An 18479-nucleotide genomic window follows, 5' to 3' on the forward strand; every position below is an offset into this window, starting at 1 on the left:
ATACACTCTTTTTTTTTTTTTACTTTCTGGCCCCTATCCTGACCTTTCGAATTAACTTCAAATACTTACCATCTGAGCTATGCATATGCACGACTATTCGATAGGGGGAAATCAACACCAACCTCACCATTGCAATATGATTTCCTCAGTGCGTAAATGTGGTTTATAAACTAACATTTTGGAAGTCGTAAATGTGAAAGGTTTAGTTTAGACCAACTTACTAGGCTATAATACATAGCAATTTGTATACAGTAATTGCAAACTTTTAAAGGAGAGAAGCATGCGTGTTTTGCCCCTCTCCTATAAATCTGCCCATACGTAATACTCCCTTAGATTTTCGATATATGTAGTAATGTCTCTCAGGATATCGCATACAATGACTGGAGAACAGCTCTATATTAATACTTTGTTAGATAGACTTATTGTTCCAATAAGGATTTGAACAAAAGAGCTTCTTTTTACCGCCCATACTCTCTTCCAACATAGCTATTAATTTCGCTACAGTAATACACATCAAATAATAACAATCACGTGATAGTAAATATAGTGACAATTAAAAATGATAATAGATTATCAAATAAGTGTATTGGTTCCAACATATTTAATATATAAACATATTCAATAGTCTATAAACCCATGTCTTGTAACACTTGTTGATATTCGGATGCATTTATTGTTACAATAATATTATGGCACCGTCTACTGCCTACTTTAATAACACACATTTCTGGAACACAGCTAGAAGGAATTAGTCAAGAGGGTGAACAATCTATGTCGTCATGGTAATTTAAAGATGAGAATCGAATATTCTTGTCATCGACTCAAGAGAACCTATGATTTGATCTTAATCTGTATTAAATTAATAAAGGCACTTTGGCGAGAGAAATAATGATAAGTGTTTTAAGAGATCAGAGATAGTGTTAGGAGTTAATTAATTTAAAGTATTGAACTTTTAAAATGGTATGACTCCAAGCAAGCAAATTCCACAATCTGTGTATGATTTATTCGTTATTTTAAGCACTTTCTCATTTTACCTTCTCAAAGGAGGTTATGTATTCACTGTTGTCTGTCTGTTAGCAATATGAAGTAAAACTAAATAATGCATCATCAAAAAATTTAGTGGGATGGTATATAATAATCTAATTAAGACATGATTAAACTTTATGAAGAAAAGGTTGAAGGACAAGTTAATGTCATGGGAATTTGATTTTTTACCTTCGAGCATAAATGAATATAATGGAGGCCTGAGTATTGTTCAGTTTTCAGGCAGAGGGCGGAGGTATGTACTCCGTTGAGTGACTACTCTAGTCCACTAATGCTATGATCGTTACTGTTTATCTATTTACCTTCATTTAATAATAAATTGAATGTTTGTTTTAATTTAGTTTGTAGGACTTGAACATTCAATCAGGACTGTGAATTGTTATTGCCAGTTCCTAAACTAACTAATGAGAAATGGTGGCCATCTTTAATTTTCCCCTATTTTTAATTACGAATTCGTCCCCTCTGAACATTAGTATGATTTGATAAAATAACACAGACGGTATTTTAGAAAATACATATTTTATATATAAAAAAAACGAAGGCATCAGCATTTATGCATAAGCCAATCAATTTTATTTTTAAACTTACAAAAATTTTATTTTTAAACTTACAATGTCTCTCAGCAACACTAAATGTGATGGGTTTTACTACTGATTATTGCACAATACTGCGGATATACCGTGATTTATAACAAATATATAGTTAATTATCTTATTCAGTATTTAAAATCTCCAATTACTCAAAATAACATTTCATTACTAAGCAACATAAAACAAATTTGGAATGATCTTGTTGGTAAACGTGAATGACAGAAGCACAGTATGACAGGGAGGCCCTAATCATGTTTACTTCCACAATTTATATCCACAAATTATAATTAAAAAAAAAAAAACATTTTATATTGCCCAATATCAGTTTTTATTGACTATTACGGTACTTGAATACATTGGATTTTTCAGCGTTAGCTTTAAAAAAAAGTCATTGCTTTGTTCTGACTTTATTTTATTTTTTTATTTTTTTTTTTGGCTTTTGCCACACTAGCGAAAAAGCCATTTGTTTAATTCTGATTTTGGATTTTTCCGCATTAGCGGAAAAAATGTTTTTGTTCTGATTTTTTAGGTTCCTTCACATCTGATAGCAAGTACACTCACCACTTGGTAGAACGATGTTTTATATATGCTTTATAAACCGAGCCTTTTATTGAGGCCTAGGGAGTAGTGTAGTTTTAGTCGTGAACAAAAGTTCTGCTGTGACAGGGATTGAATAGGTAGCACTTTTTTGACTAACGATATATTTTATTTTACGAGCTTTCACCCAAGTAAACGGGGCGACGTAATCACCTAATGAACCCCATTAACTGAGGCTCGTGAAGCTCGTGAAATCAAATACATCATCGTTAGTAAAAAAAAAAACCTACCTTACTCACGAATAAATATGACATCATTCAATATATTTTGAATACAGTATTAATAACGGGTACTGTAATTAAATTTATATGTTCAAAATAATTTTTTTTTGTACAAATAAACATTCTAATTATTTATAAATTTCCATCTTAATAGCTCTTCCAAAAAACCCAATATAATAACTTTACTATAATTAAGCTTGGAAGAACGCGCAGAACGGTGAGCGGTCGCTAATTGTTTTAGAGCGCTTTAAACTAACAACCCCTGTTAAACACAAAATTACTCTGATCTGCATGACGAATTTTCGGCCTCAACTACGTAGACAAACCAAAAGTCTACTGACCTCCACATGGTCAGGTTCATCATCAGTTTGAATGTAACTAACAGTTGATTGTAATTTTGATTTTATTTTCACATCATAATTTATTTAGTACGCTTTTATTTTTGTTTCTCATGTTTTTTTTACATGTATATGATATGATTACATCTAATTATAGTAATAAGGCTAATTATGGTAAGGAAAAGCCCTATGTTCTGTTTTTACCATCAGACAGGGCTAGTAGTTTTAGGGCTAATAGTTTTCCTTTGTTTGCTCACGGTTATTCTGCCCGGCGCTTCGGTCATTTTCTGTGCTTGGATCTGGTTCAAACTTTGTACAATCAAAAAGCGTTTATCAAAGATTAAATAATAAATATCACGTCATTCTACATATTCTAAATGTAACCTACAAAATAATGCATAGGCCTAATATATAGCCAACATTAGTACCTTTTTTAAAAAACATTCAGAGCACTTACGTTTTCCGTAAATTCGTCCACACAATTTAGCACATGCATCTCCTGTTAATCTTCGTTTATTACAGCGGTCGGAACAGGTAGCAGATGCTGAAAAGTATCAGAGGAAGGAAAAGTCATCAACATGCGGTAGTAACAGACATCAAAAACAACCCTTGATTACAATATCATCAATAAATGTACAAAACTAAAATTGTATTTATTACATACAACCCACGTAAGAAAAGAAGAGAGAGAGAGAGAGAGAGAGAGAGAGAGAGAGAGAAAAATAAAACAAAAATAAAAAAATAAAATAAAACAAAACACGCGGCCAGTGGGCCGGCCAACTCCGGCACGCACGACATTGCTAAGAAATAAATTATTTTTCCGGCCGATTTTTGGGAACATCGGGAGGGGGAGACTGATTGGGGAGGGGATAAAAGATTAAGTAAGGGCGCTATGATCCGTTTTCCTGGCGTTTTCTAACCATTGGCGCATTATACGGCCATCGACCGACCCGGGGAGCAGGCTCGGTCATCAGCTCTGCGTATTTCGAACATCGAATACATTGCAGTTAGCGCTCTAGTATTCTTATTATATCTCTATGTTATAACCGGACCCCTTTTCTCATTGCGGATTGAAATTACCACGCTCTGTACACCGGTAACTCCTGGAAATTTGTTTTACAAATGTACAATAACAGTCTCAGAGTGCTAATTTTCGGCATCTATTTTTTAAAATTTGGCATTTTTTTAGGGAAATTGGACTCCGCGTCAAGGAATTTCCACAATGGCATTGCATGACATTTAACATCCCCACTTATTTTTTTTTTGCTCGGAAAATTTATAGTGGTTTGCACCTGTAGTGCAAGTTTTTGTTTTATTCCCCACCCTTCCACCTTGTTGCTGTATTCCCTCATTTTTACAAAACAAAGCAATATTAATAGGCCTACAATTAGGAAGACTAGTAGACCTTATAAAATGGGTGTGACTGGCATAGAAACAAAATGTGGAAGTACGCAGTAAACATTGTGTCGTCACTGGTCTCAACAGCTTTAAACTGGCCACCAGCTTAAAAAGGTTGAATACCCGGGATGTAATGCATTATATGGGCCCTATTTAAAAAAGAAAAACAAAGGATAGTTGTGGGCTATACAAAGTTAAAACAATGTATGTTATTATTTCAAATACCAAATGTACAGTTCCTACATGGGGCGGTTTTAGGGTGCTGAGCATTTTGAAACCTTTCTTTAAAAAAGAAAAAATTGTTGAAAATGTGCGGGCAAAAAAAAAAATAGAAAGGGCGTTGGCGAAAATGTACTTGCTGTACTTTTGATGGCTGATGATGTACATACAGTATCGATTAAAATTACTTGCAGTAGAATACGGTAACAATACTTTTTCAACAGAAAGATTTATCAAAAATAACAATTTTAGGGGCACTTGCTTATCTAGTGGACACCAAGTCAATAATACACCATTCCAATTAATCAAACCAAATCAGTAGTCATTATTATATCATTTCTAAGGTGAACATGGTCAATAACACAATAACATAATTATGATTTGTAATCCTTTATCCTTGATCAATTTTATTGTGATTTCCATTGAGTTGTGCTTTTTTGGAGACAATAAATTTCAACTTGTATCTTGTACCATGTATCACCCAAATAGAAACACGGTCAATTACACACCACTCCAGTGATGATATTTATCTGTAAACATATTAAGAAACATTTATATTTTTAAAGTTTTTTTTTTATATGGAATAGTAACAAATAATATTAATAATTTAATCTTCAATTTATAATTAATATAAATTCACTGTACATTTTTACACTCGATTTTTACTTTTATTTATATAATTTTGTATTTTTAAAATATTTTTTACTTCTTAACGTGACAAAGAATAGCATCACAGTACAAGTAAGCATGAACATGCAAACAAAAAGTGAAGAAATGTTATTTAAAAGTTTCAGATAATGACAGTTTTATTTTAGTAAATTAATTAATATATAACCTTCTTGACATCTTTACATTTTACATCACCTTTTTTGCTATTAATATAAATTTCACAATCAATAGTGTTTTTTAATGCACAGATAAATGTTTTCCAATGATTTACGTCTCGTAGGTATATTTAGTTAAGTTCGAGAAGAATTATTTGCTTATATATTGCAACGGTACACACTTCATTTATTGTAAAAAGATCGGCACTAAGCACAGTGTCTTTATATGCCAAGTAGTACCGGTATCAACTAACGATATTAATCATTTTATAAACATTATAATGCTTGCGGTACTGTACGCCACGTAGATAAACATAGTTCCATAATTCATAAACAGTATATAGCAGTCATAGAACATTGTGTTTTTTCATTTCATTTTCATTTGACTTGATTTCATTTCTTTGGGCACGAGAGCCAATTATATGCCAAGTGAACTTAAATATTGTCCTAAGTGGCATATACAAAACAACATGGGACTTAATAGACCAGTACACCGGGGTACTCTTCTCGATGGCTGTATTGGGTCGTTTAAAGTGCACACGAGCCAAATGCATACACTGGGCCTACGGTTTAAAGACCATTTGCGAGTTAGCCGTTCGAACCAGCATTGACATTAGAGTTTGAAGGTTACGGTGCTCCAGACTTAACCGCTCGGCCAATGAACTCGCAATCATCTATAATTATGTCCACAATAGCTACACAAGTCAGTATGTCAGCTTTAAAAAAAGTGTTTTATTAGTTGGAATAACTTAGTGGAGGAATTTGAAATTAAATTAAGCATAGGCCTAATTGTTTTTATTTTTTTAAATTTTTTTATTTTCTGTTTCAAACCATATTCCAATAAACTGAGTAATCATTGAGTTAAAATTCCCATTCGATTTTGAAATTGGATGAAAAAAAAAACAGAGTTTACAAAGAAATTATAGATTATTTTTTATTTAGCCCAACAACAACATACTGATGGAAACACTTACATGAAGCATGTTTTTCATTGATATGTAAATAATAAAACTGATTTAAGTTCTTTAGGTATAGATTCAAGTACAAATGTATATTCACTTATCCAATTATTATTTTTAACAATTTTCTAGCATTGTTAGTAGTCTAATTGTCAACAACAATATCTTAAATTTTAACAATTTTTGAGCCATATCAGTTGTATAGAAGAGAATAAACATTTATGTTGATATATGTGTTACCGCGTAGAATTTGTTCAACTCTTTGGTTGTAGTTATTTTCTTGATTATTTATATTATTATTATACTTAATTGAAAGCAAGGCTCTGTAGAAAAAAAAAATTATCTGTTGTATACCTGTTTTGTTCAACTATTCGGTTGTACTTATTTTCTTGATTTTTTATATTATTATTATACTTAATTGAAAGCAAGTCTCTGAAGAAAAAAAAAACAATTGTATCTGTTGTATACCTGTTTTTTGTCTTTTATTTTCAAGAGAAAAAAAAAGCATAGGATACAGATGCAGATTTTACAATATTTAAAAACTTGGGCATACCATCATTTTTTCCACCAGCTGTTTAACATCAAGAATATATACTGTCTACTAAGCTACAGCTGTATGCCCAATGTAAAAAGTGTAATTAACAATCACAATAAAATAGTACTGTCAAATGAAAAAAAACAAAGCTGTGGACACTAGCACAAATGCGTGTAACTGCCGTGTAAAAAGCGAATGCCAACTACCCGGCAAGTGTTTAACCGAAGGCATAGTGTACCAAGCAACTGTAACAAGAGAGGACAGTAATAAGCACGAGACATACATAGGCTTAACTCAAAATCAGTTCAAAACTAGATTTAGAAATCATATGAATTCATTTCGAAATGTAAATAAGAGAAACAGCACAGAGCTAAGTAAATATATCTGGTCCCTTAAGGATTCTAACGTAGAATTTACTGTTAAGTGGAGAATTATGAAACGCAGTAAGCCATATTCAAACACGAATATACGCTGCAATCTTTGTTTATATGAAAAGTATTTAATTATATGTCATCCAGACCTATGCTCACTCAATAGCAAGAATGAGTTAGTGTCAAATTGTCGTCATAGAAAGAAATATTTAATTAGCAACAGATAATGCAACAGTGAACAATAGGCCTCTATAACATGGTATCAGTCCGACTCCCTGATTAGCCATTAAATTATAATCCCTGGATCACACCAATAAACAATAGCCTTTGTAAAATAGTAATTTTCGACTTCCTGATTAGCCATTTAAGATATAAACCCTCGGATATTGTGTCATTCATGTTTTACAATTCGCATGATGAGTGTGGCCCTGTGTGGTCATATGAAACAAATTTGTAGCGATTAAAGATATGAAGTAACCAAGTTCATCTGCTATTGTTTTATTTCTATTAAGCTCTATCTGAGATATCGAGCACTCTACGTCATAGATGATCTGGAACATCTCATTTATATATATATATATATATATATATATGTATATATATATATAAGTATATATATATGTATATACATATATTATATATAAATCCTAATAAAACTGGATTTAAGTACCTTAAAATAAAAATTAGATACTTTTGTATTTATTGATATGTGTAAAAGATTAATGTTTGTCATCTTAAATAACAATTGCTCTGATGTAATCTTATTTTTGTAAGAGGAATAATTTTCCATATGGAATAATCTGCTTTCATAAGTTTTATTTTTGTCCATGTTATATTCTGCAATTCAAGCTAAAATCAGGTAAGTTAATTCCACCTGGTTCAATGGATCCAATCATTGTTTTCCTTTTATTTAAGATTGTAATGCTTAACAAGGTGGCGTATCACATATCTGCTTTGTGTTGACTGTATGATTCAAGTACTACTTGCATAATAGTGTACAAATAATTGGATTTGAATTTCAAACTAGTGTCCTATTATTTTTTATATACAATACGATAACTTACAAATAAAGATAAAACTTATTTCTTGCCATTTATTTGAGATAAATAAAATGTTAACAATGATTGAAATCAAGATGCCTTGGTTTTCATATCGTCTCCGAAAAGAGTTAGTTGACTTAATGGTTTGTGTTTTTTTTTCCAATTCGAATTTTATAAGATATTCTACAACCTCCTAAAACCACCGTCGTAGCATATCGACTTTTATAAGATAGTCTATAACCTCCTAAAACCACCGTCGTAGCAGTAAACACTGTTTTTATCAACCCTAGAAACATTAAAAACACATTTCTGCTGAGTGCAATAGGTTATGGAAATTATTGATAATGTAGCGGTTCCCTTGGTGTTCTTGTCTATTACACAGTCCATACTGTGAATAGAGTTACTGTATGAGCAGTCCACGCTTCGAACGCATTGAGCAGTCAAGAAAAATAAATCTATTATTAACTACTATTATCAAAGTTTGGATCTCTGATATCAACGTGATCAGATCTATCATGATAGATTGATTATTAGTGACATTTATTATTTTATACTTTTTCGTGTCTTTTATATACCCTAATTCATAAGATAGTTTAAAATAAATGACTAATCATTTGATATTGAACTTAAATTAACACTGGGTTATATAATTCAATTTATTTACATATTACAAAGATTGTCAAGGGCAATTCTGTTAATTAAATGAAAATATTGCCCTTTAGCATAAAACAAACATTGGTTGATTGGTTATTCGTAGTTTGTATGTGCCCTATTAAAAAACCAATTACAGTAGTTGGACTAATCATAGAATGCGAATTGTATATACAGTACTTCAGTACCGTAGTCTTTTTTTGAAAAATATATGATTTAAAATCCAGTTAATGCTTTATTGTTGATAACTTGAGCAAGTTAATTATTGATTTAGGCCTAATTAAGAAGCGTTGTGAAACATAGTTTACCTTAGATTAGTTAAAGTCTTGAAAATTAAAGTTCAATATGTATTTAAATTTCTTACATTCCATATTAAAAAATAAAATTTAAAATTATAAAATAAAATCTTCACCAATACAAATATTCATTTTCACATATTTAGGCCTACTGTACTCTATTTCAGAATGTTTTGTGCACGTTTCCGTGAATATAAACTGTGAATTATTTTGATCTGTTTGGTTTTCGGAAGTTTATAACATACCACTTGATTCTGTTATTATACGTTCATTTGAATTGTTGAAGGGAGTTTACTAGCCCATGTATTACCACAAACACACTTTATCATTTACGCGTCTTGTTATCTTTATCAATGGAATGTTGTACGTAGATTTCCTGAAAATCTCGAAATTGATAACACTTTTGACGTCATCACTTAAATTAAATACATTTACGTACACACCCATCGGAATAAGCTTCTCGAAACTATTAATTACACATCAACCAAATAATAAATGACTAGTAATCGAGTGACGTGTGACAGAGGCGGAAATATTTACTATTGCATACACTATTCTAGTATTTATATTTTAATCATAAGTTCAAGGTTAAAGACAATATTACATCTCAATTTGCATTAATTGCTTACCAAAATAGTGGAAGATCCAGCTTCGGAGAAAAATGTTGGACAAAGATGTTGATCGATTTTTGTAGTGTGGATAATAACTTTGAATCGATTATAAAATGTTTTATTCATTTTTTATTGAGTGGTATTAACAGAGCAACAGTTTATTATATGCATCATTTAAATATAACATTAACAAAAACCACTCAGACTTAGATCTGCTGTACACTTTAGGCCTATCCTTGAATTATTTCTAAGAGGTTCACACTTTGTTTTGTGCGCAGTTCAATCAGTTTGATTGATCTTTTTTTCTCTCTCTCTCTTGTCTTGTTTTGTGTTGTATTATATGGATATTAATGGTCTGAAATGAAAGAACTTAATTGAATTGAATTAAATGTCAAAAAATGAAACAGATAAAGCTGAGACACAAACAGCAAAACCACAATCATTATTCGATGTTTGACGGCACGTGATGAATTCGATAAAATAATTTATGTTTTTGTGTAATCTTATTTAATATTCATAATAAATATAGTCTGTCCACAATTTTTGGGAAAAAAATGTGATAGTTATACTATTAGAAATTCTTATTATATATTGGCACGTAAAAAAATAAAAATGATATACTTAGTATTGGCAAACTAGTCGTATGTCAAACGGCAATGCATTAAAGGTATAAGTTACGTTTTGAGCAAGTTTTGATGCTAGCTTTTAAGCTAAAAAAATGTCTGTTTTTATATATTTTTTTTTAAATTCTTTTTTTCTATTTATCGAGATGCATATGTGCACCAACTGATTACATTTTGTCAGAATATAAATTATACCTTCACAAATAATAGCAAGTAGACCTTATGTATTTCTGTCTGGGCATGCCGCTAACCTGCCTTTGTCTACTTCATTTTATGTGTTTTTTGTATATCATGCCGAAGTTATAACAGCCTCACATTCCTCAGAACTGTTTGTAATAAAGTTTCGTTTAAAGCGTCTATTTTGAATAAAGCTTTTAAGTGCAGCTAGTAGCTGCAACAGTTTGCGTACCGTATGTAGGCCAATGATTTTAATTTAGAGCAATAGTGCCCCCAAAAACACAGGAGACAATCACTGTTAAAAAAGAACGTCAGCCTGTAATTTGGTTGTACATTTTGAACAGGGGCTGTGTGGAACAATACATCGGGGTAACTCCCTTTGGTTGTTTATAGTAAACATGAGCCAACTGTGTACCCTTGACCTACGGTTTATAGTTTGTCCTTATTCGTGAAGACTACGTCACAAAAGTTGCTGCAATGTTGGGTTAACTTTATTTTTGCCCTCAAGTTTCTAGTATGAACCCAACCCTAAACCGGTACCCAAGGAAGTATAAACAAGCAAAACAGTGTTTGGCGTTACTTGGCACACGACAAGGCTGGCCGGAATTAAAGGAAAAATGATAACAACTTAGAGTAACTGCCTGACGATATTTCTGTCCGCATCGTTCTAGTTCAAAATAAATAAATAAATAAACAAATAACCGAAGCACGTAAGACACGCGCCAGAGTACGGAAGCTTATAGTCACCTTCCAGATGTTCAGGTGACGAGATCCAGGATCTTGTCATCTGTTCATTTTTTCTAAATGATGTACACATAACGAGATCCAGGATCTTGTCATCTAATCATCTCTTCTAAAGGATGTACACATAACGAGATCCAAGATCTCTTCATCTAATCATCTCTTATAAAGGATGTACATATGACGAGATCCAGGATCTCGTCATCTAATCCTCTCTTCTAAAGGACGTACATATGACGATATCCAGGATCTCGTCATCTAATCATCTCTCCTAAAGGATGTACACATGACGAGATCCATGATCTCGTCATCTAATCATCTCATCTAAAGAATGTACACATGACGAGATCCAAATCTCGTCATCTAATCATCTCTTCTAAAGGATGTACACATGACGGGATCCAGGATCCCATCATCTAATCATCTTTTCAAAAGGACGTACACATGACGAGATCCAGGATCTTGTCATCCGATCATCTCTTCTAAATGATGTATACTTGACGAGATCCAGGATCTTGTCATCTGATCATCTCTTCTAAAGGATGTACACATGACGAGATCCAGGATCTCTTCATCAGATCATCTCTTCTGAAGGATGTACACATGACTAGATCCATGATTTCAACATGTCTAAATCATGTATAATAGATAATAAGATGACGAGATCCTGGATCTTGTCATCTGATCATCTCTTCTAAAGTATGTACAGATGACAAGATCCAGGATCTCGTCAACTAATCATCTCTTCTAAAGGATGTACATGACGAGATTCAGGATCTCGTCATCTAATCATCTCTTCTAAAGGATGTACACATGATAAGATCCAGGATCTCGTAATCTAATCATCTCTTCTAAAGGATGAGGACATGACGAGATTCAGGATCTTGTCATCTAATCATCTCTTCTAAAGCCTGTACACATGAAGAGATCCAGGATCTCGTCATCTAATCATCTCTTCTAAAGGATGTACACATGATAAGATCCATGATCTCGTAATCTAATCATCTCTTCTAAAGGATGAGGACATGACAAGATTCAGGATCTTGTCATCTAATCATCTCTTCTAAAGGATGTAGACACGAGGAGATTCATGATCTGGTCATCTGATCATCTCTTCTAAAGGATGTAGACATAAAATGAAGGATCTCGTAATCTAATTTTCTTTTCTAAATGATTTAGACATGACGAGGTCTAAGATCCCGTCATCTCTTGTAAAGAATGTAGACAGAATCGCAACATTTGATCTTCTTTCTTACAGGATGTAGACATGACGAGATAATTATCTAGATATCTGGAAGGTCACTTTACGCTTTCGTACCAGAGGCAGAAATTAAAGCAAAACAAGAAAGGTGAGCGTTGTTGTGCAAAACTTGTGTTTGCTAGCAAAACCCGATATTTTTTAAGTTTTATAACTTAGGTGTCGTTCAACATTAGGCCTTTCAATTTCAACACAAGTGCACAAACAGTGCGCTAGGGGGAGTGGTAGACATAGCACTTTTACATGGGCCTATGCATAAAATGTTAATACAAAATAACATGCAATATAAATAATGGTAAAAATACAATGTAACCATGGGTATAATTATTCATTTTTAAGCAACCAAGTACATTGCTTTAGTTGACTTCACAAAAATAATGTAGAATGATTTTGCATAATCAACATTTTTTGTACATTTTCAGAGGGGAAGGAGGGGATACCGAAAAAGAGTACTGTTTGTATACCGGTGAAATATTGAAAATTGTGAACGACCCCTTAGCACGAAGGTGTTAAGTTCTACAGGACCATTAAGTGGGTATGGGGCAAACGATGCACCAATAATTTTTATTTCTTTTTTTTTTCTCACATCCAATAAATGTACACTTGCCACTTGCAAGTATACTTGCCACTAACAGGATGAGATGCTTTATAAACTAAGTCTCTTTATGAGGTTTTAGGGGGTGGAGCTGGTTTTGGTCGTGAAAAAAAGTCCTGCTGTGACAGGAATTGAACCCAGGACCCTAAGATCAGAAGGCAAGCATCTTAACCACTGAGCTACTCCACTACTTTGGCCTTAAAGTACATTTAAGGCCAATTAAAGTAGAGCAGCATTTAACACTAGGGGCTAAGCGTTGCACATAAGTAAACATAATCTGTCTGCTGCTCCGTGGATTAAAGTTTAAACATGTGGCCGCTATATATGCGCTACACATATATATTTCTTTAAACATAAGAAGAGAATGTGGATACAATAAAGTAAAACGTTGGGCGCATATATGCTCGGTGTAAGCTATACCGGAGCCCAGCATACTGACGCCATGGTAAGCCCTGCCTGTACACGGCAGTGGTGGCGAAAGCGGAGGCCGGGTGCCAGTCCCCCCGTGCGGGGAGAAAAACTACAATTCGTTTGGGGGAAAGAAAAATATATATATTTTGTACATATTAGTAGACTCTAAAGTCGATTAACTAAGCATTTAATACCCCTAAATTGTCAAAATGTTCGAGAGGCTTCACCACTTTGACCATTTTCTGGACCATGCCTTCTTTGCTCTCGTCGATGACATTTTCTCTTTGGGAACCTCGGACCCCCATGGGGAAATCCTAACGCCACCCCTCCCCCTGGTACACGGTGGCCTTTTGATGACGACACTAGACGGTTTTTACTGTGGAAGGCGCTATAAAAGTGAACATGAACATTTTTGTTTGCGTACTATGTGCTCTTTCCCAAAAGGTTCTTTTTTTAGTTTACATATCAATAGACGAGTTAATCATTTTAATAACATTTGATATCATTGCTAAGTCCCCGTGGTTTCCAATTAAAGGATTTTACTCCTCAATAGGATTGTTATTATTCTATTTCAGTACACAAATCAACTGAATGACGATTTGGGCCAAAGGGAAATGTTTTTTTAGAATTACTTGCTATTGCTAACTATGTTAGATTTTTATTTCTAAAAGTGCTTGCGTTGGAAATCGAACCCACGACCTCCAGATGACTAGCTTGGACGTGTTAATCACTTATACTTCGTGACTAGCGTTGAATCCGATTCCCAAGTAGCAGCGTATATTGCAATGTTATTTCGATGTTTGTTTGCGTCAGGAAAATATCATTGGGTGATTTTTTTGTGCTAATTAACGTGATCTACTGAATACTAAGTACGATCATAAGTACTTGGAAAAAATCGTTGTTTCGAGATTCCTCAACTCAATGTTAATTCAACTTCTAGAGTTAAAATAATAAAGGACCAATAACATTCAATATTTTAGATTTTACGATTCAAAATATAATGTTGATTTTCTAGACCATCTATAGTTTATGTGGCATCTTAAGCCCCAGTATGCATTAATGTTTCCTACAACTCTGAACATGCTTCAATCACTTCATTTTCAATATTTGTTAATGATACTCAGAGTCATTGTAAATTTTAGCTTATTTTAATTTTGTTGTTCTTCTACTTCTAATACAATAATAATAATATCATTATTAATATTATTGTTATTATTATTAATGTTATTATTATTATTATTATTATTATTATTAGTATTAGTATTATTAGTATTACCACTACTACTAATGTTGTTGTTTATTGATCAAAATTATTATTGGTATTGATATCATTATTATTTTAATGATATCAATACAAAGAAAATTCTGATGTCTAGATGCTATCAATATAGCTTGAAGATGGGCTTTCCTTTTTATGCAGACAATTATAAGTTGACAATGTATACATCCGATAATATACGATACAGTGTTGAATCTAACCTTTTCCATCTTCAAACAAATTAAACTCATATCTAGACTTACTTCGAGCCTACTTAAGCACGTATGACATTGATATATCTATAACGTGACAGGTAACTTACCAGCACTTTTAAACGATGATAGCCCTATAACAACGATTAGCAAATACATTATGTGTCTGACTTCCATTTTAAATAAGTAAACCTTTAGGACACGAATTTGTCACTTTGTTCAGCAGAATGTAAAAGAGCTTAATAAAGTCCGATGTTAACGACAAGCGAACGCATGTACGACTGTAGCTTCTACGCTTGATTCGACGTATAAATCCTATAATGTAGAGTCACGTGACCAGGATCCTATTATCCTTTAACGTCGATTGGCAAATTCCCGGAAGGAAGCGATATGTAGACAGAATGTTATCAATGGCAGTCTAATTTGGATAACAACCATAATTTTACTTTGTGATTAAAGCAGGCCCTCATGAGGTGAAAACGCATTCATATTGTAGGTGTCTTTTTTTTTAATAAAGAGGGAGGCTTTGCAGGCCTACAAAAACGATAACGAATACGGTTACGTCATTGTTTTTTTTATACAGTCCTTCTCAAACATTAGCATATCAGTCGCAATGAAGGCGATCAATGACATTAAATAAATCATATAGGCCTACAGCTCGTATGTTTTTGGCACATAATGACGTTGATGAAGATGAGGTATTTATTCGTTATGTTATCGTTTTCTTAAGGTTGCGAAATCTCCCTATTACTCAAGTTCCCACCCGTTTCTAATGACGCAAATACGAACGCACCCATTGATTACACAATCATCCCAGAAAGTTGTTATAGTTATTAAATATAGTGATATTATATTAAAATAACACTGTTAATAAATCTCTGTTGAATCTTATGATGTATTAGTCCAACATGTATAAAGAGTGTTTAGTTATAGGCCTATTATTGTATGTTGTGGTTTGTGGTAGAATGAAAAGAGGAGCTAATGCTTGGACATAAGCCGCTTAAAGTGTAATATGTTTGTTTATTCCTCATAAAAATGTTTGAAAAAATCTTGCTTTTTTTGCTAAAAGGTGAAAACTAACAAATAATATCTTATACAATGTGTATTTTACTTTTGTTTTTGTTGTTCCACAAGTGGCAAATTGTAAATACCTATAGGGCATAGCATAGAGTAAAGTTTGTACTTATAGATTAATAAGATTAAAGCAATAACATCTACGTAAAAATGACTATGTTTTATTATTTCTGTTTTTTACGCGAAGAATAGTTCTATCAATCTGGCTTCGGCGTGCAAAGAGAGTCTGTTTACTTCAATAATCCAAATTCACGATGCAGAGTGCATAATTACCCGTCATTATAGGCAAGACAAGATGAGCAAGTAGAGGTAAATAATTAATGGACAATAAATAATGCAACAAATAATAGTAGAATAGGATGTCACGAGAAATTGTCTACAGGCTGTATAATTAGAAAATGAATACACTGAAAATTGAATTAGTCTAAACTCCATACCAACTAATGGTGTTAGCCCTAAACAATTTATAATTTTAAGAAGGTCTATTTTTTCTACTAATAGGTCAATACATTGTGTATGTTGTTCAATAATAACAATAGCCTATATTTGGTGTTAAATCAATCAACACATTTGAGTAGGCATTTCCAATGATGTCAAGATGGAAAAATATAGACTGAATAAATGGTAAAACTTAATATACATTTACGAATGACCTCCAATTACGACTGTTTATGAGAAGCATGATGACCATAAGATACATAGAACCGCATGTACCACGATCATTACACTGCGCGACTAAAATTTCTATTTACGAAGGTATAACGTATTCTAATCTGGAAAACACTTTCTGCAAAATGTCCTCTACGTTTTCATTTTAAATGTAACAAGATAACGAATATTTTCACATTATTTTTTATTCTCCATTTTCCTAAAACTATGTCGTCTGTCTAATATATATATATATATATATATATATATATATATAGGCTATATATAAGATTCATCAGTTGCCTGTCCAATGAAAGAATGCCTACGCCTATGCCTGCAAATTTGTTTATTATATTTACTTTGTATTTTATAGGCCATTGCACTGCAGAATCACTAGAATTATGTACGTTAAAAATATATTAGACCTACGTACATTAAACATTCTATCTACCTCACAAAGCATATTTTGAAAATATTTTTCAATAATGGATTAGTCGAGCCAATTAGGATGGAAATAGGCGAAACTAAAGTAATAATGGGTCTAATAGTTAATGCAATTACGCCTGCGTATGACGTTAAACTACGGTACATCCGGTCGGGGCTGCTGGAAACCCTATTTAGTGGTCATAGGTGGGATGATGGATAACATCAACAGTCTGTAAGAAAAAAACAGCTAAACCAAAAGGGGATTAGTTCCTCAGAGGGACCGACCTATGTTAGTGCCATTAGTAATATTATTAGGTTATGTATTATTCTACAGTTACGTTACTATTAATTTACTGTTACATTTCCTGCTAATCATATTGTTATTGCTATTTCTGTTATCGACAATATCGTTATTGTCAGATAATAATTACCATTATTAATAGTTATTCTTTTTCATTATTATTGTTATTATTAATATTAATTTACATTATTATTATTATTATTATTATTATTATCATCATCATCAACGTCATCATCATTATTATTATACATTACTATTACTACTAAAGTTTTCAGTACATTAAAATTATTTTTCTTTATACTAAACTAATCTGTAATAATTTAAATAATTATTAGAAGCAGTTTGTAGCTGGAGAAATGTTATTTGAACTCTGTACTTAACTGGTTAGCAAATGTGTGTTTTCCCTACTACTGATAATAGTGATTGTAATTTTATTAATAATATTAGTTTTCATTTTGTATACAGTGCTATGCCTTGTTCGTGTCTTTTTAACAAAATGATAAAGATTGCACTGTTTTTTGAAAGGCGTAATTATTTTTACCTTTTGTAGATTCAATTTACTGACTTCAAAAAACTACAATGAATAATGTTTACGTAGACAATAATTTGTTTCTTGGAAATCATATAATTATTGCTGGACAGTACCAATTATTATTAATCAGAATTTTCAAAATGAAAACAAGAAACCATCGTCCACGTATAATAAGGGTGGTGTCGTTAGAGAGGTGGGGAGGGGAAAAGCTGGAAGTTGTCCTTAGTTTGTACGTGCCTCCAACCACTTAGTGTAGTGCCACCAGGCATATTTGCCTTATTTTTTTTCCTGACAGGGTATGGGTTAGGTCGCTCGCCAGACATCTGAAGCCTGATTTCTTTTCCCTGACAGGGTATAGGTTAGGTCGCTCGCCACACATTTGAATAGAAAACTACAGCAACCGATCCAGGTGTGGTAAAACCAGCTAAGTAGACAAAAAACACTAAACATGTGTTAATCAATAAGATAAGATTAAATTTGCTAAAACTAAGAAACTAACATGAAGAACATCCCCTGTTGGCGGCGGTAA

General features: G+C 32.6%; 1 protein-coding gene across 1 annotated transcript in view; it reads right to left on the reverse strand.

The window, feature by feature from the left end:
* The window catches only part of LOC117103332, a 31591-nt gene extending 16309 nt beyond the window's left edge, over positions 1-15282 (reverse strand). Inside the window, exons 1-2 of the mRNA XM_033243871.1 lie at positions 15080-15282; positions 3248-3334 (exon numbers count right to left, since the gene is read on the reverse strand). Coding sequence (XP_033099762.1) covers positions 3248-3334; positions 15080-15146 — 154 coding nt within the window. The 5' untranslated portion in view covers positions 15147-15282. The remainder of the gene's footprint in view (positions 1-3247; positions 3335-15079) is intronic.
* Between the last annotated feature and the right edge of the window lie 3197 nt (positions 15283-18479).

Source organism: Anneissia japonica, unplaced genomic scaffold (assembly GCF_011630105.1).
Source record: "Anneissia japonica isolate Jap-2015-1 unplaced genomic scaffold, ASM1163010v1 scaffold287728_len311106_cov174, whole genome shotgun sequence".
Lineage (NCBI taxonomy): Eukaryota > Metazoa > Echinodermata > Crinoidea > Comatulida > Comatulidae > Anneissia > Anneissia japonica.